We start from the raw sequence: 27,251 nt of genomic DNA, 5'->3' as shown, positions 1-27,251 counted from the left end.
AGTTTTGAACATTGTAGTCTGGTCATCTAAATGTTTCGTTTCGACTGTTAGAATCTTGAGACCCTAGAATAAAAAGTTAGAGGCCTGTACTTTACTGGAAAATAAGTCACATCCCAGAGTGAAGTATTTTTTTTAAGAAATCTTTTTTTAAGATTTATTTATTTTATGTATGTAAGTGTTCTATCTGCATTTATATCTGCCAGAAGGGGGAATCAGTTCACATTGTAGATGGTTGTGAACCACCACGTGGTCGCCGGGAATTGAACTCATGATCTTTGGAAGAGCAGACAATGCTCTTAATCGCTGAGCCATCTCTCCAGCCCCAGAGTGAACTATTTTTAATGAATATAAATGACTATCTTTTATACTTCAGAAATCACTTAGTAAAGTGATTATATTTTATGACTTGTAAATCAAAGTTTTAATCAGTAAAGAAAGGTTTTAATTACTCTCCAAAAACATATTAATCATAAAAAAAAAAAAAAAAAAACAGCATTTGGCATCAGATTTTGGCTGTGTTCTTACCTAACTTAATTTTTTTTAGGATTTATTTACTTTTCTGTCGTGTGCATGGGTATTTGCCCACCTGTATGTCTGTGCACAGCATGCATACCTGGTGCCTGTTGAGGCCAGAAGAGGATGGCGGATATCCTGGGGCTAGAGTTACATGCTAGTTACATGCCAGGAGGTGCTAGGAAGAAAACCCAGGTTGTCTGGAAGAGCAGCCAGTGCTCTCAGCTGCTGAGCCGTTCTTTTCATCTTTTCAGCCTAATTGTTTGTTTGTTTGTTTTGTTTCTTTGTGGCCCTGATATCTTGAAACTCTCTGTGTAGACCGGGCTGTCCTGGAACTCTCAAAGATTGACCTGCCTCTGCCTCCTGAGTGCTGAGATAAAAAGCAAGCACCCCTACCACCAGCTCCCTAGTTTAATTCTTGATCATTGCATTTTCTAAAATGTTTTAAAGATGTGTTTGCTGTTTTTAGGTGCTTGTTTATTAGTTTAGTTCTTGTTGATTTAGTGAAAGATGTAAAGGTTTATAATTTTTAACCTTTTTTTCCTTAATGAAAGTCCTGTATATTGACTGCCCCCAAAATGGGCAATATAATAAACACAAAATAAGAATATTTAAAATCACCTCTATCCCTGTCCAGTTACTACTAATAAAAGATTGCAGTTTCGGCTAGGCATGGTGGCACACACCTATTAGTCTCAGTATCTGATTGGCAGAGGCAGAAGGATCTCTGAGTTTAAAGCCAGCCTGGTCTCCATAGTGAGCTCCAGGCTAGCCAGGGCTACTTAGTAAGACCTTCTACAATAATAATAATAATAATAATAATAATAATAATAATAATAATAATAATAATAATTGCTGTTTCTTTAGTTTTTTTGGTCAATTTTATTTTTAGAATATAGTTATTGAATGTAATGTAGTGGCACACGTCTGTAGCCTCAGTTACTTGAGTAGCTGATGCAGGAGGATTGCCTCACCTAGAGTTCAAGGCCAGTTTCATTAGTGACAGTATATAAGACCTTATTTCTTTGGTTTTTTTCGAAACAGGATTTCTCTGTGTAACCTTGGCCATCCTGTAACTAACTCACTATGTAGACCAAGCTGACCTCGAACTCAGAGATCAGCTTGTCTCTGCCGCCCAAGTGCTGGGATTAAAAGCATGTGCCATCACCACCCAGCACAAGACCCTATTTCACCTAATAAGTTAAAGTATAGCATAACTTTAAACTTGCTATATAGCCCAGGTAAGCCTTGACCCTGTAAGCTTCCTGCTTCAGCCTCAAGTAGCTGGGCTTATAGGCCTATGCCACCAGGCCTCATGACAGTAAATGTTTCTGGACTGGACTGGCAAGATGGCTTATAAGGTAAGAGCACTGCCACCAAGTCTGATGACTTGTGAGTTCAATCTCTGGGATTCTTAGGGTGTAAGGAGAGAACCAAACCCTATAAATTGTCCTCTGGCCTCTATATTATGTGCACATAGACACAACAAATAAATGAATGAATGAATGAATGAATGAATGAATAAGTATATTCATTTTCAAAGTATAAAATGTAATGGCTAGGCCAGAGAGATGTCTGGGCAAGTTGCCCTCTGGATTCCATGTGCAAAATAAGTAAATGTTAAAAGAGAACTATAATGGATGAAAATGGCTCTGTTGGAGTAAGTGTGTGTGTGTTTTACATACATGTATGTCAGTGCAGCACATGCATGCCTGGTACTTAGAGGTCAGAAGAATGGTGCCTTGGAATTTGAATTAGAAGCAATTTTGAGCTACTATGAAGGTGCTGGGAACTAAACCTGGGTATTCTGGAAGAACAGCCATCTCTTCAACCTCATGTTATGTGAGGGGTTTTGTTTGTTTTACATATAATGTCATGTTATTCTTTAGAGAAATTAAGGCACATTGCTTTCACCAACAGTATTCTAATAACATAACTTAATGGGTCTTTTAAATTCTTTGCAGAGACTGGAACCTAGAAGTCAGCATTATTGCCACCTAAGTTAAACTTCTCTCCTTTCAGAAGGAACCCCATCCCTGGAATCTGGAATCAGCCTTTTCTCTATCAGAAACTCCGAGTCTGAGTCCCCTAAAGAGCCAGCTCGTGGTTGCACATCAACTTCAACCTCTGCACCGAAAATATCCCAGTGTCAAGGTGCTGGGTCTTCCAAGAGTCCCGCTGCTGCTTGGGCTGATACGGCAGGGCTAGAGGCTTTGGGCAAGAGAAAGCCAGAACTGACATCTTCAGAAGAAAGAACCCATACAGAAATATCCATGGTGGTATCAGGCTTGACCCACAAAGAAGCAGTGAGTGTGTTCATATGTATCCCTATGGCAGGGACTTGACTTAGACTGCTTAATTAATATAAGTACTAGCAATGAAAAACCTGTGGGAAGAAATGAATTTGAGGAAATACTTACTGAATACTAGCCACCTTGAGGGTATGATACAGTGTTTGAATTATGTATTGGTGGTGATTTGTTTTTATCAAAGGTGGGGGTAACTGGATATAGCACCCCTCTTCAGAAGGCATCATCTTCCCTCCTCGGCTCACATCTAAGTAAACTTAGGAACATGTGTAACTCAAAGTAGACTGGTTCCGAGACAGAGCCATTTCTCCAGGATTTGTCTCTATCTTGGCTGATGATAACTTGCTCTGTGCTTCCTATCTGTCCTGTAGCACCCCCTTGCTTATGAGGATTTGGGTACCTTCATGGCTCTCTGTGTCAGAGATGGGAATAACAATAAGTTCACTGAACCCATGTTTCTCTTTAAATCGCTTGTACATTTCAAGCATTCTGGGAAATTCATTTCTCTTATAATTAACTGTTATAACAATATATGATAACATGTCAGACAATCAATTGGATTTAATAGTAGATGCCATTTTTATTGCATACCGAGAGGCAACCAAATCATTCTGAAGTGTTCATGGGCTGTGCACCATCCACATCCTAACCGCTCCACAGGTGGTGCCTCAGCATGAATTCTCAGTGGCTCCACATGTCCTCTACTGAAAAGACAAGGCAAGCTTTGTCCTGATAGATAAAATGTATAAGTACCGGATAATAACTCTTGGTATTGTCACCTCACAATCCCATGCTCAGACAGCAATTTGCTGTGAAAATTCTTACTTGTGTTTGTTTAACTAGCTCTTGATGGACTTGCTTACACATCTAGAACTCCCATTTGTTCACTGAAAATTTTTCCTCCCTATTTCTTTGTTTTGTGAGTTCAGCTTTTTAGAGCTAGCTAGAGTAGTCTAATCATTTTTGCCTTGGGCAATTCTGAGCTGCAGATTAAACTACAAGTAGCTTGGGTACATGCTTTCTTTAAACAAGCAAAGAGGAAAACTTTGAGCTCTATTCAGACTTGCTGAAGTGTGTTAAATTTATGATGAAAGCCACTGACTGTATTACACATGATTAATTCTGAAGCCTGTATTAAGATGATCTTTTCAGCAGTTGCTTGTCTAACTGAACACTGTTTTAAAGCTGGGATTTCAGCAATTAACCAGTTCAGAATTGCTAAGGACACTGGCAGAGGGCAGCCTCGAAGTTGGAGGAGGGCAGCATTAGCTTCTCCAGCATGCTGTTTTCCAGTGCTCAGTGGCAGTATGTAAGTAAGGCAGCATGAAAGGTGGCTGTCTTCCATTGTTGTACTAAGGGGCATATAAATGTCTGTGTGGGCAGCAAGGGTTAGAAAATGACGCTCTTTGGTAAACAAGCTTATTTACCAAACAGTAGCTACCAATTATGTCAACTGTGCCTGTAATGGATCTGGTTAATTTCTTTTACTGCCTATTGATTTTTATTTGCTTGATAATAACTAAGAGACTAGATTTCTTTTGGGAAGATAGTCTCTTCCGATATTTTATTTTTTGTACTGACTGTACAAATATCTTTCCTTGAGTGCTTTGTAACTATCAGTTAAGTCTTGGTTTTAAGCTATATATATCTAGCTACAGCAGAACTTTCTATATAAGGCTAGTTACTGTTCGGTTTATGAGATGTAAGCTGATAAATCTATTACAGGATAGTGGGCTGTCATCCTGTAAAGAAACTCAGAATCAAGTCATATGATCTACTTGTAACTCCATAGCTTCTAGTCCTACGTAAACTGTATTTAGAATGTTTTTCTCTGATTTACACATGGTTTTGGGTTTGTTTGTTTGTTTGTTTGTTTGTTTGGAGGATTAGGGGCATTGTTTGTTCGAGATCTCACTGTAGCCAGAGCTGGACTAGAACTCCGTATTTAGACCAGGCTGGCCTTGAACTCATAGAGATATGCCTGCCTCTGCCTCTAGGCCTCCTGAGTGCTGGGATTAAATGTGTGTACTACCATGCCTGGATGATTTATGCATAGATTTTATTAAATTGTCAATTTTGAGACTTCAGCTATGTTATATGTTTAAAAGCCCAGGTGGAGTGATCACAGTGACGCAATAGTATGTGCCATGTAAGCCTTATAGCCTGAATTCAATCCCCACACACATGAAAGTGGAGAGAACCAACTCCATAGAGTTGTCCATTGGCTTCCACATGTGTGCTGAAGTACATGCACACGTGGATGCACGCGTACATAATATTTTAAATTTTTTTTAGAGATGTGCCCTTCCTGGGAATGGAGACTCAAAATTAGAATAATTAATGCTCTAAGCTTTGTACCAGAGATAGCAGCATAATTCAGTATTTGATTTTCGTTTCAGATGATTGTGCAGAAGTTTGCTGAAAAATACGGCCTCACTTTGACTGATGAAATTACTGAGGAGACTACACATGTAATAATAAAAACAGGTATACTACAGACTTTTACAGACTATGTTTCATTTACCTCATAAGCCATATGAAGAGCCATATCAATCAAGTCGGGCATCCATAATCCAAAAGTTCAGATCTACAACTGTTTGAATATGGACATAACATTGCAAGTGGAAAATTCCACCCTTCGTGTGACAGTTTGCATTCACAATGTAGGCATGTGAAACATTGTGAAAATTTGCCTTCAGGGTTTGCAGATGCCGCTTAGTGGAAGAACAGACTCACCTGGCCCACACAAGGCCCTAGACCAGTGGTTCCCAACCTCTGGTCATGGTTGCACAACCCTTTCACAGAGGTCACCTAAGACTATGGGAAAACACAGATATTTATAGAATTTTTAAAACTGTTTTATTTCGGGGTTGGGGATTTAGCTCAGTGGTAGAGCGCTTGCCTAGCAAGGGCAAGGCCCTGGGTTCGGTCCTCAGCTCTGGAAAAAAAAAAACAACAAAAAAACTGTTTTATTTCATGTATATTGGTGTTTTGCCTACGTGTATGTCTGTGAGAGAGTGTCAGATCTTGGTGTTGTAGACGGTTGTAAGCCACCATTTAGGTGCTGGGAATTGAACCCCAGGTCTTCTAGAAGAGCATTTTGTACTCTTAACCAGTAAGCTATGTCTCCAGCCCAGATGTTTATATTTACATTATGATTCATAACAGTAGCAAAATTACAGTTATGAAGTAGCAACAACAGTAACTTTATGGTTGGGGATCACCACAACATGAGGAGCTGCATTAAAGGGCAACAGCTTTAGGAAGGCCGAGAACCACTGTTCTAGGTACTATTTCTAGCACCACAAATAAAAAGTTACCCTTGGGATATATATAAAAAACATAAACAAGTTGGCTTTGCTCACTCACACCCATGATCTCAACATTCAGGAGACTGAGGCTGGACGATCAGAAGTTTAAGGCTAGCCTAGGCTATAAAGCAAGACTATGTCTCCCAAAAAAAAAAAAAAAATGAAGCAACAGCAACAAAAATTGGATATTTTGTCATGCATGGAATATTTCTCATATATGCAAATTTTCCAGCATATTTTTGGGCCTAGCATATCTTTAAGTCTGCCATGGATGAAGTGCCCAGTAGTCACTCTTCGCTTTTTAAAGATAGCCATTTTGTTTGACCACCTTCTTTTGGATTAAATTTGGGGACTATTTCCTGTCTACCTGCCTGGAGTTTGGTGAGTATAGAACAAAGACCAAATCACAGAAGAGCAACTAGGGCATAGGAGAGAACAGGGTAGAAGTAAGTCTTTGCTCAGACTCTGGAGACTAGCTAGCTGCATGTGGCTCCTGGCTTGAGTGGCTGAGCGTGTTTCAGGAAGCAGGTCCTAAACCTTAACATGAAAAGAGGAAGAGTGGAGCAGCTCCATGATGTATCTTTCTGCACCTTCAGTCTTAACTGTGCATAAGATAGCACTGGGAGTTTTCACTTGGCAGTGTAAAATCTGAGTAAAATTTCAGGCTGCTGAAAAGCTTGCTTGAAATTGTCCTGCCTTACTACACGCCCAATATATGTAGCAAGTGAAGTATGGATTTAGCCTTTCTGCAGCGACTGTCTAGGTGATATCCTCTATGCTGAGCACGGTGCTTTTTCACAGTGGCAACTAAGAAGCTTAGAGTATCAGGAGGGCGCTAGAGCACTGGCTGGTCTTCTAGAGGACCTGGGATCAATTTGCAGCATCCACTTGGCAGCTCACAATCTAATGCCCTCTTGTGGTATACAGGCGTACATACAGACAATACCTCTAAACATAAAACAATAATGAAGTTTTTAATTGTTTTTTCAAGACAGCATTTCTCTGTGTGGCCTTGGCTGGGCTTCGTAGACCAGGATGGCCTGGAACTCACAAGATCCACCCGCCTCTGCCTCCCAGAGTGCTGGGATTACAGGCCTGCACTACCACACCCTGTGTTCTTTTTCTTTTTTCTTTTTTTTAAGCAATCTTTAAAAAAAAAAAAAAAATGTATCAAGGGGCTGAAGAGATGGCTCAGAGCTTAAGAGCACTGGCTGCTCTTCCAGAGGTCCTGAGTTCCATTCCCAGCAACCACATGGTGGCTCACAACCATCTATAATAAGATCTGGTATCTTCTTCTGGCATGCAGGTGTGCATGCAGATACAATGTATATATAATAAAAATAATAAAATATTTTTAAAAAGTATCAAGAGGTAGATGGGGACAAGAAACTCAAAATAATGTAGTTTGAGGTTTGGAACAATGACTCACTGTTAGGAGCATTTGTTCTTGCAGAGGACCCAGGTTTGGTTCCTAGCACCCACATGGCAGCTCACAACCTTCCAAAACTCTAGTTCCACAGGCTCCAACGCCCCCTTGTGACTTTAGGCACCAGGCAAGCATATGATATACATACATCCAAGCATAACAAATCTTTTTTAAAAATTAGTGATGTTTGACAGAGGATAAAGGAATGAGAAGACTGAGGGGTCCAAGATATCCATCTTTTAGCATCTGAAGAATTATTGTCAAAAAACAAAAAAAACAGTGCACAGGGAGATGGGGTGCAAATTATGGCCACACCTCGTTAATAGAATTGGTTCTCTGATATACTCTTGCCCATTCTGGGATAGTTCTCTCTGGAGAACACCAGCCTTCACCAATGGGCCCAAAACTCTTTGACTTGCTGCCTTAAGGCTGCTAAAATCTACGTTTCTTGTTCATGAAAACTGTACCAGAGAGCAGTGTTCATTGGAATCAGGTGTGAGAACAATTTTAATATATTTAAAGCAATAGGTTTGGATCAAAGTTGTCAAAGGGTGAAAAGAGAGCTATAAAATAAAAATTAAACCTAAAGTAACTCTTTAAACTCAAAGGCAACATTTATCGCTTGTGAATTAAAGTCAGCTTTTATAGCATTTAAACAAAAAGCTTCAAAAATTGTGAGGATTCTGTGAGGCAGAATGGCCACTTCTACACTTCTACTGCTTTTGGATGGCCTGCTGTGTTTGGGATTCGGCTGAATACATTTCTCTTGTTTAAATGTTTTTTGTTTTGTTTTTTTCTCAGTTTGCTTAGTTCTTCAAAGGGGCCTTTGAAACACTAGGCAATAAACAGATTCTTCAGCTACTGCTTGTTGGAATGCCTACACAGAAAAGAGAATAGCTGTGACAAGACCAGTTTCCTGTCCCTCTCAGGAATACAAGGGGGCTAGGGTCCCCCGGGTCGAAGTTGCAGGGGTGAACTTCTGTCACATTGTCATTGCTGATTTAGGCTTTTTTTTTCCCCAAGTTTAGGACGTCAACACTATTTTCTTCTCTCACATATTGCTATCTGGTAAAACAGATTTCTGTCCACATTAATCACTGTTGCTAATGAGGATAATTAACATAGGACTCTTTAGCTAGCCTTGGCACCCCAAAGCTGAGGCCGACAATTCCTCTGGTCTTAACGTGGCATCTGCCTCTTCCAGGCGTCCAAACCTGGTTATCGTCCTGGTGAATCACAATTCCAGACTGATCTTGAGAGCTGGGGCTCCAGCTTCTGGGGTGGGGGGTGGCAGTACTTCCTGCTTGTGTGTTTCTCACCCTTTGGATGTTTTTCATTCTGCAGATGCTCAGTTTGTGTGTGAACGGACGCTGAAGTATTTTCTAGGAATTGCAGGAGGAAAGTGGATAGTTAGCTATTCATGTGAGTACAATGCATGGTGTGGGGTGGGTGCCTCTGATGCCTCCTTTAGCACCTCAGCTGCATTTTGCACCCGACATGTTAACACCTGAGGTTTCTGCTGATGCCAAGTCTGAGCTGCCAAGGGGTTTTTAGTGGTAACACAAAACTTGCTTTGTTCAGATCCGCTGGTGATCCAGAGAAAGTGTATCTTTTGTTTGTTTGGTTTTGTTATTGCTTTTTTTTAATATATAGAGCCTAATCTTCTGTTAGCAGTGTTAGCATGTAAACAGGGTTTTATTTAATAGTGGTCAGGGGTCCATGTACAGTGGCACTTGTATAATGCTTATGCATCAGCTGTCTCCAGAAGGAACTCTGCCACAAGCCTTATTAAAGAGGCCACTTTTGGGGCTGGAGAGATGGCTCAGCCATTAAGAGCACTGGCTGTTCTTCCAGATGGACCTGGGTTCAATTCCCAGCACCCACATGGCAGCTCACAACTGTCTGTAACTCCAGTTCCAGGGGATCTGACAACCTCACAGGCATACATGCAGACAGAACACCAATGTACATATAATAAAAAATAAATAAATTTTTTTTTTTTTTTAAAAAAAGTCCACTTTCTTGTGACTAGCTGAGCTCCCCATCTCCACAAAAGAACATACTCTGTGTGATTTATCTTTTCTGTATTCTCTTCAGGGGTAATCCGGTCTATCCAAGAAAGAAAACTTCTAAATGTGGTAAGTACTTGATACAAACTAATCAGAGACACTTGGTTGGTATTGGTGTTACAGGCGGGGGTGGGGCCTGATTCTGCTTTCTTCCTTGAGAACACACACCTTTTTTTTCCTCATCAAGGAGGAACATGAAGAATGATGCACAGCAGGCCAGGAAACGCCATATTCTTATTCATTCTAGGTTTCAAAGGAAATTTTTTCTTTGGAGAAAGAAAGGAATTTACAGAATGAATGAAAATTTATAGAAGCAAATCATGAGCCACCTCCAGACATACATGAGGTAGTGCACATCTGTAACACTGGCACTTGGGAGTCTAAGGCCTGACTGAACAACGTAACAAGAGCTTGTCATTTTGGTTGATTGCTTGGGTTTTGGTGGTGGTGGTGTTGTCAAGACAGGGTTTCTCTGTGTAGCTTTGGCTGTCCTGAACTTACTTTGTAGACCAGGATGGCTTTGAACTCACAGAGATCCACCTGCTTCTTCCTGAGTGCTGTCGACACACCCAGCTGGTTGGTTGGTTTTTGTTGTTTCAAGGCAGGGTTTCTCTGTGTAGCCCTGGCTATCCTGAAGCTCATGATATAGACCAGACTGACCTTGAACTCAGATATCTACATTTCTGAGTGCTGGAGTTAAAAGCTTGAACCACCACTGCCCAGATCAAGATCCTGTCTTTAAAAAAAAGAAAATCAGAAACAGTCCTGTCTGGTCTCCCAAGCACTGGGATTATAGGATTATAGGTGTGCTCCACCACACGAAGCTCCTCCTGACTTTTTTACAGACAAGTGTAAGCTGCCATGTGGGTATTGGGAATTGAACCCAGGTGCTATGCAAGAGCAACCAGTGCTCTTAACCACTAAGCCATCTCTGTAGCCATCTTTTCTGCTGACTCTTAAAAAGTGTACACCTTTGTAGGAATCTGGCTATTCACCATTGTTAAAGAAAAAGACTTTGGGTAGGAATGTGGCTTAATTTGTGCCTGTCTTTTAAGCCCTGGGTTTGATCCCTGGCACCTCATAAATACGTTACACAAGCTTGTAATCTAGGCTAGTGGGAGCAGCAGGATGAGAGGTTTGTTCTTCCTTAAATTACATAATGAGCTCAAAGCCAGCAAAAGCTACATGAGACCCTGTCTCGGGGAAAAAAAAAATACTTTCCTTCCAAGAAATGCTTTTTTATGATACTAAGAACAGTGAAAGGTAAATAAGGTAAGCATGTAGGAGGAAGAATAAGTTTAGAACAGCCAAGAGCTGGTGATGACAATAGATAACACAAAACAAAATTAGTGGAATCTCTTTGAAATTGTTATACACTACTCAATATATTCACAATTAAATGACACTTTTGTTGGTTTTAATTTCATTTAGCAACCATTTATTGCAAGTCTCCTAAGTGTCCATTACTAGAAATACAAATAAACAAAAATGACCAGTTTCCTATTCTGGAATGATGTATGCCCTAGTCAGGGGAGATACACAATAAACAGATGAATTTAATATACCAATAAATGCCATGATGGACAGCAGACTAGCAATTGTCTGGAGTCAAGGCTTCCCTACCTCACTTGTAGAGGCCAGGTGAAGCCTTTGTGGAAAACTGAGCTGAGACCTAAATAACAAGAAAGAATTGCCTTTGAAAAATGTGGAGAACAATTCTTATAGGCAGGAACAGAAAACATAAAGATTTGGGTGTAGGAGTGAGTTTGGCTTGTTATAGAAAAATAGACATTGCAGTGAAGAAAGGTTAATGGTGAGGTTTGTGTAGGGAGCAAGGGTTGGATGAGGGGGAGAAGTCACACAAGGACCAGCTCAGAAAGAGTTTGTGTTAAGCCCCAGTAGTGATTTGAGCTTTTTTCTTAGGATAATTGGAAGAATGGAGATAGTCTCTATTTGGGGGTTGACTTTTTATTTAGTTGACTTTTTATTTATTATTTAGCACACATAGAAGATGTGTGCCTTTGCACATGTGTGGCGATCAGAACAACTTGTGGTCATCAGGTGTCCGTTCTCTCCTACCATGTGGAGGCTGGGAATCAAACAGATTGTCAAGTGTGGCAGCAAGAGCCTTGCCCACCGAGTCGTCTCTAGTCCCTTGCTGGGTTTCATGATACTCCACAACAATGCTTAGCAAGTCCTCCTAAAGACAAGTTCCACTCACAATGGCTGCTAAGCACTCTTCCCCCAAAACTAAACTCCCAGGCCCATTTCTTTCTCTTATCAAAATAGTTACTATGAAAAAACTGAGCTTCTTCAAAATAGGATGTGTGTGTTTGTATACAGAGTTATAGAGACAACTTTGTAGAGTCTCCTACCTGTTTATGGCTTCTGGGGGAAGGGCTCGGGTTGTTAGGCTTCATGGGAAGTACCTTTACCTGTTGAGGGAGCCATCTCAACTGGTCCCGTCTTATCATTTTTGACTTCGTTAACTGTAAATCTCTCAGCAGAACTCTGAAAAGCTGTTAATTTCTTCAGCTGACAATATACAATTGATTTAAGTGATCAAGAATCCTCAATGCTGGCAGTTTAATCTAAATGCTAAGTGAATGTTTTGAGAAGGTACAAATGTTAGAAATAAAATACATTAAAAAAAAAAAAATCAAGCCCGAGAGGTGAAAGCCAATTGGTAATTTCAACAAAGATTTGCTTTGGGGGTGTTGGGATAGCTTAGGTAAAGGCACTGCTGCCCATCCTGACAACCCAAACACAAGCCTCAGGACCTACATGGTAGCTGGAGAGAGCCAGGCTCAGCAAGTTGTGCTTCAGTGCTTGGCCTGCATGTATTCGGTTTGTGTGAGGGTGTCAGATCCTCCAGACCTGGAGTTACAGACCGTTTTGAACTGCCATGTGGATGCTGAAAATTAAACCTGAGTCATCTGGAAGAGCAGCCAATGATTAAGAGCACTTGCTACTCTTCCAAGGATCCAGGATTTTATTCCAGCAGCCTCATGGATTCTCACAGCAATCTGTAACTCCAGTTTCAGGGGATCTGACCTCTTTGGCTACTAGGCATACATATGTATACATACATGCAGACAAAATACTTGTAACATAAAATTAAAAGTAAGAATGAATTTTTAAAATAAAAATTTTTTTAAGATATATTTATTTATTTAAATTTTTTATGTATAGGAATGCTCTATCTGCATGTAGACCTGCATGCCAGAAGAAAACATCAGATCCTAGTTTAGATGGTTGTGGGACACTGTCGTTGCTGGGAATTGAACTAAGGACCTCTGGAAGAGCAGTCAGCGCTCTTTAACCACTGAGCCATCTCTCCAGCCCCCTAAAATAAATTTTCTAAGACAGAGTCTCTCCCAGATTTGGTGTCATACATCTTTAATCTCAGCTCTTGAGAGGAGGCAGAGTCAGGAATATTTCCAAGTTCCAGACCAGCCAGGCTACACAGCCTTGTAATAAAAAATAGAAAAAATAAAGACAAGGTTTCATTATACAGTACTGGCTAGCCTGAAAGTTAGGTCACACGGCCTACTTTTTAAAATTCTGTGTGTGTGTCTGTGTCTGTCTGTCTCTCTGGATTTGTCCACATGATTGCAGTGCCTGTAGAGCTTGTATCAGATTCCCTTGAAACTGAAGTAACAGGTGGTCCTGAGCAGCCAGGTGTGGGAACTAGGAACCAAATTCTGCAGGATGTTAATTGCTTAATGCTTAACTCTTAACTGCTGAGCCATCTCCCATCCCACTGACCATAGAGTTGTGTGTTTGGTTTCAGCATGAATTTGAGGTCAGAGGAGATGTTGTGACTGGGAGAAACCACCAAGGTCCAAAGCGATCCAGAGAATCCCAGGACAAGGTAAAATTCTTCTTATATGTGACAGAACCCACAGTCTAGCTCTGTACAGCCAATTGCTGTGGTCAGGTTGCTCTTTACCTGGTAAGGCACATTGCATGTTTGCTGTCAGCACACTGGCAAACATGGATTGCTTCTGCCTCATAAGTAAGGAGACATAAAGGTGACAATAGCAGTTGCAATCTGGGTTCCAGTCTGAGGTTTAGATCTCAGCTGATAGTGACAGAGCTTGTATTACAGAGATGTGAACCTAAACCTTTTGCACTTGTGTGACCCTGGTGACTTTGCTCTAGGCAGCACAGTAACTGCTGTGAATAGGGCGGGCATGGTGCAACCTGTGGGCACAGAAAGGAAGTGATCCATAGTCAACAGTTTACAACACAGTGATGTGTGTGCTATTATGACCTATACCATACATACCTCATATTTTACATATGAGAAAATTGAGGTCCAGGTAGCATAAGTTCCCCAGGGTCACTTAAGCTAGTAAGTGATAGAAGAAGTTGAAACCATATGCTCAAGTTCCAAATCTAGATTCACGAGTGTCACAGCTTTAGAAAGTTATAGATGGCTTTACAAGACAAAACAGACCATCCCAGCAACTTTGCTAATAAGAGCAGCACGCTCAATGACTTTCCCCACCATATTATAGCAGATGGTGGAGCCTCCTTGCAGGAAGAAGTCTTCCCAAGATTTCCCACCTGCCGGGCAGGCCTGAGCCAACCGCTTTCTCAGGTTACTGGATAAGTGCTTGTGTTCCCAGGCTGCTTTTCTTGTTCAAGTGTGTACCAGCAGGTGTTTCAGAACATTCCCATACGAAGCACCTTCTGTTCCTTCAGAGAAACTTGAGAGGAAACCGGTAAAGGTGGTTTTCTAAGGAAAACTGCTTTGGACAGGATCACAAATCAAGCCTGGAGTCCTAAGTCCTTGGGATCAGCCCATCCTCACTCTCTGAGCCTATCAAATAACTGTTCCAGATGCCAAGAAAAGTGCTCAGCCTACTTCTACTTCTCCCTTTTCCTCAAGGAGTTCTCTATGAGCCAACCATTTGTTCTTATCTGGGAGCCTTGCAGAATTAGCACCAGGTTCCTTCTTGCTCAAAATGCCTTAGGATTTCTTTTACATTCAGAATAGCAGTGATGGAAGCTGCGTGGCAAAGTAGTGACATTCAGAAGATACCAAAATGTCACTACACTATTTTCACAAAGAAATGTATTCGCACAGGTGAATCTTCAGATTCCTTATCTCATCACTAGACATTCTCATCAGTAAGTGTCAGCCTGGATATGAAAGTTCCTAATGTTTTATACTCCTCAAGGCAGTGTTCAGCTCCAACTGGAGGGAACTAGCATTTATGAGCATCTAGGTCCTGTCAGTACTTTGGAGATCCGTTTTATTCATAGAGATTGGGAGAGAACAGCAGAGGTGGGAACTCATTCCCAACAATAACCGATTTGCCTGCTGCCCTCATTCTCTCCCTGCAGGGTGGGTGGAGCCATTTCCAGTACAGCCAGCTGTGTTTAGTCCCTTGATTTTTGTGTCTCAGCCTCTGCGTCTAGGTGATTTTTAGACCTGGACAATTTTCTTTAGTGTCATAAGACAGCACAAAGACAGTAAAAAAAAAAAAAAAAAATGAGTTATTCAAATGATAAATGAGAGTGTATTCATCCATCCTAGGTCTGATGGCACTCCTATATCCTACCACTCAATGCTAAATAAAGCAGGACTGTGGTTTGAAGCCTAAACTACAGATTGAGATCGTGTATCAAAAAAAGAAATATTAAGGGTCTGGAGAGAGGGCTCAGTGGTTAAGAGCACAGTCTGCACTTCCAAAGGTCCTGAGTTCAATCCCCAGCAACCACATGGTGACTCAAGACCATCTATAATGAAATCTGGTGTCCTCTTCTGGCCTGCAGGCCTACCTGCAGGAAGAGTACTGTATAAATAATCAATAATAAATAGATAAATAAATAAATCTTTAAAAAATATTAAAAGCTGCACAAATTTAGGTTTCTTTAAAATGATAGCTTGAAACCCTTTCTAAGAACTCATGCCAAGGTATACTAACAGTTGTTACTAGACACACAGAGCTGTTCCAACTTTGGTTGCAAATGAAGTTGAATGCAGATATGGTGGTTCACGTTTATAATCCCAGCACTCAGGAGTTAGAGACAGATGGATTATTTAAGTATGGCATGGTGGCATGCTCTTTCATTGCACAGTACTGAGGAAATGGAGACAGGCAGATCCCTCCAGCTTGCTAGCTAAACCCCCTTGGGTGGCACTTGAGAAAATAACAACCAAAGCCGTCTTTTGGCCTTTATGCACCCATGTGCGCACACACACTTATAAAGCACAACCCAGTCCGCTGTGCTGGCATTTACCTGTAATCCTACTACTTGGCAGGCTGAGGCAGGAAGGTAAGGAGTTGGAGGACGACCTTGGCTACAGACTGCATTAGAGGCCAGCTTGAGACACTGTGAAGCCCTGTTTTTAATTACACCAGCTCCTTGCTGGAGGGGGGCAGTTAAAGAGGTACACACCTTTAACCCCAGCACTCAGGAGGCAGAGTCAGACAGTTGCCTGTGGGTTCCAGGACAGCCAGGGCTACACAGAGAAACCCTGTCTCGAAACAAAGTGTCTTTACTCAGGGCCCTGTGAAGAAAAGAAGGGATCATTGACAAGAACAGAAATGGAGCATGTCCACGTAAAAACACTCTGCTTCCTGGAGTCATGTTAAGTGCTGATTTAACAATCTAAGTAAGCATCTTGAGTTTCTGGCCATTAGACATAAAGATGGACCAGGTGGGATTGTTTGTGGGTTTGTTTTCCTCATCTCTGACAAAGGAATAAAACCACTTTTCGTGGGTCACCAAGCATGAGCCTGGACCTGATTGATGACAAGATGGGAATTCATCCTTTGAATGACAAAGAATAGGAACCCAGAGAGTTGTCTCCGAGGTTCATAACACTTGCTGCTCTTTCAGAGGACCCTCATTCCTAGTGTCCACATTGGGTGGCTCACAATTCCCTACACCATCAGCATCAGGAAATCTGACACTTCTGGCCTCCACTAGCACTTGGACATACATGGCATACACACAATTATTATTATTATTTTAAGAATGACTCTAAAAATAATTATTAAAAATTGACTCGAGCTGGAGAGATGGCTCACTGGTAAAGAGCATTGTCTGCTCTTCCAAAGGACCTGGGTTCAATTCCCAGCACCCACATGGCAGCTCACAACTGTCTGTAACTTCAGAGATCTGACATCTTTACACTAATGTATATAAAATAAAAGTAAATAAAAAATGACTCTAGAATATAGATTGTTTATGCAATTCAGCAAAATCTGAAATCAGTTCAGGATATTAAACTGATTGTCCCTGGGAAGGAGCACAGAAGTCTCAAGTGGTAAAGAAAGATTCTTCCATTTAAAGGGAGGGTCTCTGTTTCTTATAAAAACTCATGCTCTGGGTGTGGTGAGGTGTTCCTGTTAGCCTCAGCATTTGGAAGTGGAAACAGAAGTCCAATGCCAAACCTACAAGTTTGAGACCACCTTAAGATCTTGTCTGACACAAAGGGTAGAAAGAAACTGAAGAGGTAGCTCATCAGCTAGTGCTTGCTGCTCATTCAGAAGGCCTGATTTTGATCCCTAGCTCCAGAAGATCTGATGTACTCCTCTGGCCTCCTTAGACATGTGGCGTGCACTTTGCTTCCTCTTTCTCACACACAAACATTTAAAAGTTAGACTTCCTCTCTACCCCATCACTCTCTTCTCTTTGCAGCTCTTCAAGGGCCTGAAGATCTGTTGTTGTGAGCCCTTCACCAACATGTCCAAAGGTAAGAGCCTGGGAGGGCTGCAGCCATTCTTACGAGACAGTAGTATGGACAGGGTCAGGCCATATGGAGGTTCCTCAGATTACTCAGAAGTTCCAGAGTTATTTTTTTCTCTACCATTCTCTAAACGAACAAGCATTTAAACACCCTGGGACAAAAAAGAAAGGCATGTGTTTTCCTATGAGACCAGTGAAGGAGCGAGGATTTAGGGTGCTATATTCTGTGCTTGTGTGGATCGAGCTTCTGTTACTGCTCGTTTGGACTAAGGAAGGGCAGGAATGAGAAACCAGTAAGAACAACTCGGGTATGGCGGAATATGCCTTTGTTGCTGTAGTTTTGTTTGTTTTTTGAAAGGGTCTCTGTAGCGGCAGGCTCTTTGATCACCTCCCGTGGGGGGTTGCAGCCTTGCCAAGCCACAGAGGAAGATGATGCAGCCAGTCCTGATGAGACTTGATAGGCTAGGGTCAGATGGAAGGGGAGGAGCACCTCCTCTATCAGTGGACTGGGGGAGAGGAATAGGGGGAGAAGGAAGAGGGTGGGTGGGATTGGGAGAAGAGGTGAGAGGACCCTACAGCCAGGATACAAAGTGAATAATTTGTAATGAATGAATGAATGATAACAAAGTAAAGTTTCTCTGTAGCCCTGGCCACCCTGTAATTTGCTATGTGGACCAGGCTGGTCTTAAACTCAGAATCCACCTGCCTCTGCTATTACACCTTTTTATTTTGTCTGCATGTCCTAGCACCACTTGTGTGCTGGGAGCCCACAGAGATCAGAGAAGTCAGATATCCTAGAACTGGAGTTACAGATGGTTGTGAGCCACCGTGTGGGTGCTCAGAACCAAACCCAGGACCTCTGTAAGACCAATCAGTGCTCTTAACCACTGAGCCATCCAGTCTTCAGCGCATGCCTTTAATTCCAGCACTTTGAGTTTGAGGGAGAACCCTGTCTCAAAAACAAACCAAAAAACTGGAGTTTCTAAGTACCAAAAAAGAGTTCTGTTCTTCCTTCCACCTTCATTTAGTTAAGTTTTATGGGTCTGGGCCATGTACAGGCCGGGGGGCGGGGGTATCTCCTGATGAGTATTTTTAGTTCAATTTGATATTAAATGTGATGTGACCATTAAAACTGCTTTGAAGCTGGACTTAGTGACCTCTGCCTGTAATCCAAACACTTGGGTAGAAGCAGGTGAATCAACAATCTGGGGCCATCTGTGAATACAAGCTCACACAGCAGGGGCTGCCTGAGTCCTGTGTCACAAGGGAAGACTACTGGGGCTTCTGCTCTTGCATATCAAAGGCCCCTGTCCATGTATAGGTTTAGTTAGTTCTTTTTATCTGCTTCACTTCAGCTCCAGGGACTGCAGTCCTGGGACTTAGGAGAGGGAGGCCGAGGAGCAGTGGCTCTCTTCCTGTGGTTCTCTTCCTGATGCTGCAGCCCTGAAGTACAGCTCCTCATGCTGTGGTGACCTCCAACCATAAAATTATTTCATTGCTACTCCATAGCTGTAACTTCAATATGATACTATTGGGAATTATAATGTAAATATTATAAAGATATGCAGGATATCTGCTCTACAGCCCCCAAAGGGAGGTGACCCATAGGTTGAGGGCCATGGGCCATAAGCAGATGAGTAGTAGCAAGGGAGCCTGGCAGTGTATATTTTTAGAAAATTTCTAGTGCCACTCAAGTGATTTCTGTTTTTAGACTTTAATATAGTGAAAGCCAGGGGTGCTAATGGGTGTCATTGTAGAAGGGCCTAAGTTAGTAGCCTCAGTTCAGGCAGGCAGGCAGATGCACCTCCACAGTTCCCAGGGATGAGCAGATGTTCCTTCTGGAAGAGTGCTAGGATGCTTTGAGCGCAGCCAAAGAAGCCAGGAAGGTTGCTCAGTGCTGCTGATTCTTGGGCCCAACCTCATTTGAGATTCCTTCCCTAGATAAGTGGATTCTAACTCATCATGTGACCTTTCCTAGTGATATGCTAGGCCTCTACTGTCTTTTCACATTTAGAGTGATTACCGTCCAGGTGCTCTCAGAGGCCATGATTATCTATTACCAATCAGCAGTGAAATGGGATGCAGGAACGAAGAAGAGAGATGATGTTTTTCACATAGTATCTAGCAGTTTAGCAGATTGACTTAGAAGCCATACTAATTCTGAGGTCCTTCTATCCTTTAAAACAAAAACCAGCTTGCTCACTGAGGTTTGCTCCAGGGAAGACTGTAGAGGGCACGGAGCATGGGTGTGGGTGGCTCTGGTGATTTTTCACCTGTGCTTTGTAGATGAGCTGGAGAGGATGCTGCAGCTGTGTGGGGCTTCCGTGGTGAAGGAGCTTCCATCGCTCACTCATGACACCATGAGTATCCGAGGCCTCCTTAAGGTGAGGGAAATACTCTCCTTCCATTAAGCAGGTAAAGTAGCACAGAGGGCTTTCTCTATCCCTGACCCTGTAGCAAAAGGCCCAATTGTGAGGGGTGAGTAAGGACTTCGGAATTACAAGCATCAAGCCTTTTCTTTCTGGCCCTTTTTACCATGTAAAAGTGGTGACAAGACTTTTCCAAACCCCGTGCTTTGACATACTGTAAGACTTGGGGTCCCACAGATCACGACTCGTTGCAAAAACAAGAGGTTTATTAACCATTGCACAATGGGGTCACCCCTGCCAGTCAGCAAAGAGTGGCACCGGGAGACAAAGACCTTAGGTTTTTAAAAGAAAAATTGCGGGAAATTTGAAGTTGCAGTTTTGGCAATTTAGGATTGGATTGGAAGCTATAAAGTAAGATAATTGGTTAGTCTTAGGTGTTCAAGCTTGGCCAGTCCTGCCAAGTGTGGATGCAGCTGCAATTGAAGATGGGGGTGGTTAGCTCATCCTTGAAGATTGTGGCTGCGGGCTCTTGGCTGGAGGTCAGGAGCTACTCAGAAGAAGGATTGAGGTCGTCTGGTTTGGTTGCTAAGAAACATTATCTCAAAGACAAGGGTCTGGTCATTCTTTTTGCTGAGTGAAGGTCATTGCTTGCTCACTTTTTTAATATATGTCCTCACAGATAGGGTCACATTTCTTCGTTCTCTGGAAAGGTACTAAGAGGCTTTAGCTTAACCTGGACCTAAAACTCAAAACTATAGGCTTTAGAAGACATACAGGTTACAAAGTTAGTCTAACCCTTTCAATACAAAATGCTTTTTCCTTTTTGGGAATGCAGGGTACTCATCCCATTGTGATCGTACAGCCAAGTGCCTGGACAGAAGACAGTAGCTGCCCTGGTAAAGTATCTTTGCACTAAATGTCGTCTGGGGTCCTGTTGGGTGGGTTTGAGTCACTACTATACTTGACTAATACAATTCCCAGCTAGGTTTGTTTGGGGTTGGTTTTGGTTGGTTTTGGTTTGTTTTGTTTTGGGTTTTGGTTTTGGGACATGGTCTCATGATGTAGGCCCAGCTGTCCTGGAACTCAAAGAGATACACCTGTCTCTGCCTCCTGAATGGTGGGATTAAAGGTATTGTCACCAGGAGTGGCCTGTTTTGTTATGTTTTTTGTTTGGTTTTGGTTGGTCCGCTATGTAATGCATCCTGGTCTCAAATACTTGGCAGTCTTTCTGCCTCAGCCTCTTTAGTACTGAGATTATAGACATGCTTCAACTGCACTCAGTGTTTTGTGTGTTCGTGTGTGTGTGTGTTTTAAGACAGTGTTTCTCCAGCTGCCCTCAAACTCAGAGATCTGCCTGCCTCTTTCTCCTGAGTGCTGGAATCAAAGGTGTGGGTCACCACTGCCCAGCCTTCAGCCTGTTTTTAAATGTTTGCATGAATGAATGACTAAAATGTCTATTATGTTTTTGTGTGTGTGCGTGTGCTTTAAAGTGCATGTGTGTGGAAGCTGAGGGAGTTAATACTCTGTCCACCATATGGATTCTAGGCCCAAACTCAAATCATCAGGCTTTACACCAATGTCTTTGTTTTTGTTTTGTATTATGAAAGTAATAGATGAGGTCAGATGTAGTGGTACACTGTTACTCCCTGTACTTGGCAGGCAGAGACAGTTGGATCTCTGTGAGGTCAGGTTCAAGGGCAACCAGAGATATACGTGATACCCTATCATAAAAAAAAAGCATGTGTACTGCATGTACATTTACACACAAGTGATCATGCTTATGGTGTTTTGTCTCTTAAGATATTTCTCCACACCATTTGCCCTCTCTGGTGGCTTTTCCTTTAAAAGGCTAAAGCTCATGTTATTTCAGTTTCCAGAGACTGGCTTTTACCTCTGGCTTCTGAAAAGTTTCTGTGTCCTGATGTGTCACTTCAGAGCACTGATCTGGCTCCTACATAATTAGCCCTAAGAATTTATGTAATCAGACCTTGGAGTGGGTTGGTTAGAGTCTGGTCTGGTAGAACGACTTGACACTAATCTCTGCTTGTGTTCTGTCTGTAGAGCTTGGGCAGCTGTGTGAGGCCCATCTGGTGATGTGGGACTGGGTGCTGGACAGTATATCCGTCTACCGTCGCCGGAATCTGGATGCCTACCTGGTACAGAATATCACCCATGAGTGTAGTGAGCTCCAAGACCCCAACGATTAGTTTAAGAAATGGTCTTTCATACCCAGGGAGCATCTCTCACTCTTAGGTGTTTCTACATCCTATGTACTAAGTATTTTATATACATCAGCCAGGAAGAAAACAGCTTCTGCCTATGTGAGGGTCCCTTAAAATTTTCTAATTTAAGTCTCCCTTTGGAATCTGTCTTGAGCACAAAGAGTGTGAATTCACCTGAGAATTATCACTATTTAAATCCCACCAATTGAGCAAGATGCTAACTTGTTATGTGTTGTTCTTAGAGAGTCAATGGTTTGGCTGTTCTGAGCTGAACATGGTGGTCTTAGCTGAACATGGTGGTATGTGACCATAATCACAGCACGTGGCAGCAAGAGACAGAAGTGTTTTGAGTTCAAGGCCAACCTGGGCTACATAAGACCCTGACTCAAGCAAATAGCTAGTGGTTCTAATTTGTTTCTTATAAAATCTCATGTTCATAAAGGCCAATAGTCAAATCCTTCAAGGAGTTTGCTTGAGGTCTGTGATTTGACTTAAAATCAGTGTTCCTTGAGTCTCCAGGTTTAATGCCCAGCACCAAACAACACCCAGTCCCCTCCCCCCAGAAGCAGCGCTTGTGCAGGTCTTGGATGTTAGAGGACACTGAGGAAGTTCAGAGGCAGATAATGTATTTGTGTGAATGTGAAGTTTTCAAGCATCAGTATCCGGGAGATCGTTCTCATTCCCCATAACTGATGAGCAAAGCGCTTGTTGTAGTTGCTCAAAGTAACCCATTCCTCTTAAAATACAAGATCTCTGATATGAATATTTCATGTCTGTAAAATGATGGATTCCACCAGGAAAGGGGCTGTTGCTTTTTTTTAAGTAATTTTTCCCTTTTGCTTTCTATTGCCAAACCATACTACTTCGTAAATAATTTTGCTTGCTGAAGAAAAAGACCATATTTTTCATGAACTCATTATCTTGGACTGTTTATAGCTGTTGGAGGGAATAGTCTTCCCTATGTACCCCACCACATGGAGGCCTGATTATACAAAGTATGTTTTATAAATGTTGTACCATTAATACTGCAAATAAACTGAATAACAAACACTTTGACTAAGAATGATTGTTTGGGGGTCTGGCAAGATGGCTCAATGGCTAAAGTGCCTGCTGCCATAGCTGACAGCCAGAGTTCAATCCCTGGGATCCAGATGGTGAAAATAGGACTCCTGCAAGTTGTCTTCTGACTTGCACATATATGCCATGGCCTGTGTATACTCAAGCACATACAAACTAAATAAATATTAAAAAATAAAAAAATAAATAATTTCCGGCAGTGGTCGTTCACACCTGTAATCCCAGCACTGGAGAGGTAAAGGCAGGTGGCTCTCTGAATTCAGGGCCAGCCTGGGCTACAGAACGAGTTCCAGGATGGGTAGGGCTACACAGAGAAACCTTGTCTCCAAAAACCAAAATTAAAATAGCACTAAATTAAGATCCTTACTATTTGGTTTTTTTGTTTGTTTGTTTGTTTGCTTGCTTATTTGGTTTTTGAGACAGGGTTTCTCTGTATGTAGTCCTGGCTGTCCTTGAACTTACAGAGATACACCTGCTGGCTTAAGTTATTTTTTAAATGGCTCAGCAGTTAAGAGCACTTGTTGTTGCTGTTAATTGATTTTATTTTTGAAATGGGCTCTCTTACATGTCTCTAGCTGTGCTGGAACTCATATTGTAGACCAACTGATTATGAACTCAGAGATGCATCTGCTTCTGCCTTTCTAGCGCTGGGATTACTGGTGTGGGTTACCTCACCCAGAATTATTCTGTAGAAGACTCGGGTTCAGTTCCCAACTCTCACACACAGGCACACACACGAATGCAGACTAAAACAAACAGCTTAGTAATCTGCATACTTGCCCAGAACTTTTTCACTGGGCCTCAGCTTCTGCATCCACACAAAGTGAAGCTGAGAATTGTATCTGCCTTGGGGATACTGAGGCAGCTTAAATAACCTTTTTAAAAATTTTTTTATTGCTTTCATAACAAATTGTCACTAATTTAGTGGCTTACAATAATATCTATAATTTCACAGTTGGATCGAGAAGGCAAAGGTGATTCTGGCATATTCAAGGCGCTAGTTTCAAGGTCCAGGGAGCCCAAGTACTTTCTTTGTTTCAGGTTTCATGGAACCAAGAGCCCCGGGGATGAGCCTGCTTTAAAATCCTTCAAGTTGGGCTGGAGAGATGGCTCAGAGGTTAAGAGCACTGGCTGCTCTTCCAGAGGTCCTGAGTTCCATTCCCAGCACCCACATGGTGGCTCACAACCTTATACTGAGATCTGGTGCCCTCCTCGGCCCTGCAGGCAGAACACTGGATAAATAATTAATAATAAATCTTTTAAAAAAAAAAATCCCTCAGGTTAGCTAGGCATTGGTGGCTTCCACTTTTAATTCCAGCACTCCCAGCAGGTGGATCTCTGAGTTCCAGGACAGCCAGGGCTACACAGAGAAACCCTGTCTTGGGAAGAAGGAAAAAAAATAGCCTTCAAAAAAAAAAAAAGTTTCTCTTAACTGTCTTGAACTCCCTTTGTAGATCTGGCTGGTCTTGAACTCACAGAGGTCAGCCTGCCTCTGCCTCCCAAGTGCTGGGATTACAGGGGTGAGTCACTGGACCCGTTGGGAATCTCTCTGTTAAACAAGTAAACAAACAAATTCATGTTGATGGAATTGTTCCTTGTGGTTTGGGACCAGGATCTGTGTCCTCGGTGGTTGTCCAGTGGTCATTTCCCACCTCTACTGCCTCCATCTTCAAAGCCGTTCTCTGCTTCTAGCTGCTCTATCTCCCTAACCCTTCCTGGAGGCACTTCTGTTGTAGGGAGTCAAGCAGTTAGATTGCACCCACTAGATAATCCTTGTCATTCTGTTTTAAGGCCCGTCATGTCAATTTCAAATCCCTTCACGGTGGTATCTCTATTGGTGCTGGGTTGAATAGAGACATCTGTGAAGGAAAAATAGGGTCTTGTATAGCCCTCGATAGCCTGGAACTTAGTGATTATCAGGCTTGCCTCAGACTTAGATTCACCTGATGCTACCTCCTGAGTGCTAGGATTACAGCCGTGTGCTGCCACAGCCAACCTGTACATCATTTCTTAATCCTTTTATTATTCAGAGAATAAACTCTCCTTCAAAACAAAAGATGAAATCATCACACTTCAGTAATACTAGGACATAGTGGGTAGAAAAATAAAGCAACCTGCAGCTACTCTATTCTATCTCAGTCTTCATCACAGCCTAGGAAATGAAGTGAGTATTCCATCACTTTATTTGAAAAATGGAAGCAAGTTTCGTATTGATAAGGTTTTCCATAGCTGTCAAATGACTGTGAGGAAACCTGGACCTGCCTTCCGTCCCATCTTTCATTCTGTTTGCATCAGTCATGACCCTAGGAGAGAAAGCAGTTTGGGGTTTGTTTTGTTTTTTTTAAACATAAGGGTTTTTAATTTTTATTTGTTTATTACAATTTATTCACTATGTATCCCAGCTGTAGCTCCCTCCCTCTTCTCCCATGCCCCTTCCCAAGTCCACTGATAGGGAAGGTCCTCCTCCCCTTCCATCTGACCCTAGCCTATCAGTAGAATTTTTTTTTTAAAGGCTTCCTTCACTGGCTATGGTAGGGAGACAATAAAGGCAACTTGTCAGGCAGAAGCTCACATGTGGGGTCATGGCTACCATTCCTACTCATTCAGTCTCCCAGCTTCTGATTGTTTTCTCAGTTGTCAGAAAATGCTGGTTCAGATGGGCTAGCGATGTAGCTCAATTGACAGTGCTTGCCTAACATGTACTAAGCTCTGGGTTCAAGCCCTAAAACCACACACACACACACACACACACACACACACCAAAAAAAACCCCAAAAACCTGACTTCATTTTAATTCAGAACATGGCTGCTCTGGCAAGAGATCACATCCAAAGAGCTAGGACCTTGCAATCTGGCTAGAATACGCACACACCTTTAATCCAGGAGACAGGCAAACATCTGAAATCAAGGCCAGCCTGGTATAGAGCAAGTATCAGGTAAAGAAAAGCTAGGCTTGGTGGCACATGCCTTTAATCCCCAACAGTAAAGGTGAAGTTACTTTGTAGAAAGAAGCACCTGTGTTTGGAAGTGATGTCTGATTAACTGGCAGAAAAAGAAAGTGACAAAGTGACGAATCAGAAGATTTGACAGAATAGGATATGCCCAACTCTCAAGAGGAGAGGAAAGAGAAGCTACTGTAGGGCCAATGCAGAGAGAGAGAGAAGGCAGTTGTACAGAGAGGTTGAAGGAGACAATAAGCTACACACAGGTGAAGGCAAAAGGAGCCAGAGGACTAGAACAGGTTGCTGGAGTACTAGCTTGAGGCCAAGCAGAGCGATTCAGAGGCCAAGAGAGAAGCCAGATTGAGTAAATTAGCTGGGAGAGGATTATGAGCCAGAGTAGATGAATTGAATCAGCCAGTCCCAGAGCTCAGTGAGAACTAGAAAGAGTGGGTTTATTAAGCAGTAAGTCTCAGAGGCTGAAAACATTCCAGGCTTAGGTTAGACTGTATGCTCACTAATCCCTGTGGGAAAATAGAGGGGAAAGTTGGGGGATCTGTTCCTGGTCTACCTGGCCTACACTGTCTCAAAACAAAACAGGTCTGAAGAGATGGTTCCGCGCTTGAGAGTGTTGACTGCTCTTGCAGAGGTTCTGGTTCCCAGTACTTGCATGGTAGCTCACAATTCTAACTTCAGTCCCAGGGGATCCAGTGGACTCTCTAGGCACTGCAGACATGTGCACACAAACTCACATCACAGACAAGCCACATGCATATAGGTAAGTACATCTTTAAAGAGGAAAGCTTTTCATGCCAGGTGTGGTGCACACCTTTAATCCCAACACTTTCAAGAGGGGCAGAGGCAGGTGGCTCTCAAAAAAAAAAAAAAAAAAAAAAAAAAAAAAAAAAAAAAAAAAAAAAAACTTGAAAAGAAAAAAGCTTTCTAATTCGGCCCTACCAAAGCAGGACCGCCCAGAACTGTTCCCTAAGTAATTATCATGGAAATGGTGAGTCTCCATGTTAGTGGTAAGGGCAGGTAAGGCTCATTGGCCTAAATGAGTTGTATTTCCAGGGCCCAGTCATGACTTGCAAGGTAGAATGCAACCTGCTGTCCCTTAACACTGATGTTAGAGGAAAGAACCACGTCCACCCAGAACATCCCTGCCCTCATGGGATCCTGGGTGAAAGCAGATTTAACTGAAATGCATTTAAAAGTCATGTCATTGTCTCGGTGTCTGACCCATGTACACCCCATCTGATTGGCGCTCTTGTTTGCCTTTCCCAGAAGTCTACTTCTGGCCCTGCCC

At 42.3% G+C, this 27,251-nt stretch overlaps 1 protein-coding gene across 1 annotated transcript in view; it reads left to right on the top strand.

The window, feature by feature from the left end:
- The window catches only part of Brca1 (BRCA1 DNA repair associated), a 64,463-nt gene extending 41,484 nt beyond the window's left edge, over positions 1-22,979 (top strand). The window contains exons 14-22 of the mRNA XM_055619709.1: positions 2,536-2,819; positions 5,222-5,309; positions 8,904-8,981; positions 9,657-9,697; positions 13,422-13,502; positions 17,291-17,345; positions 19,625-19,722; positions 20,543-20,603; positions 21,769-22,979. Of these exons, the coding sequence (XP_055475684.1) occupies positions 2,536-2,819; positions 5,222-5,309; positions 8,904-8,981; positions 9,657-9,697; positions 13,422-13,502; positions 17,291-17,345; positions 19,625-19,722; positions 20,543-20,603; positions 21,769-21,914 (932 nt within the window). The 3' untranslated portion in view covers positions 21,915-22,979. The remainder of the gene's footprint in view (positions 1-2,535; positions 2,820-5,221; positions 5,310-8,903; positions 8,982-9,656; positions 9,698-13,421; positions 13,503-17,290; positions 17,346-19,624; positions 19,723-20,542; positions 20,604-21,768) is intronic.
- Positions 22,980-27,251: the final 4,272 nt, after the last annotated feature.

The sequence above is a fragment of the Psammomys obesus genome, unplaced genomic scaffold, assembly GCF_907164565.1.
Source record: "Psammomys obesus unplaced genomic scaffold, mPsaObe1.curated_primary_1811, whole genome shotgun sequence".
NCBI lineage: Eukaryota > Metazoa > Chordata > Mammalia > Rodentia > Muridae > Psammomys > Psammomys obesus.
This window is presented reverse-complemented; position numbering and strand designations above follow the sequence as displayed.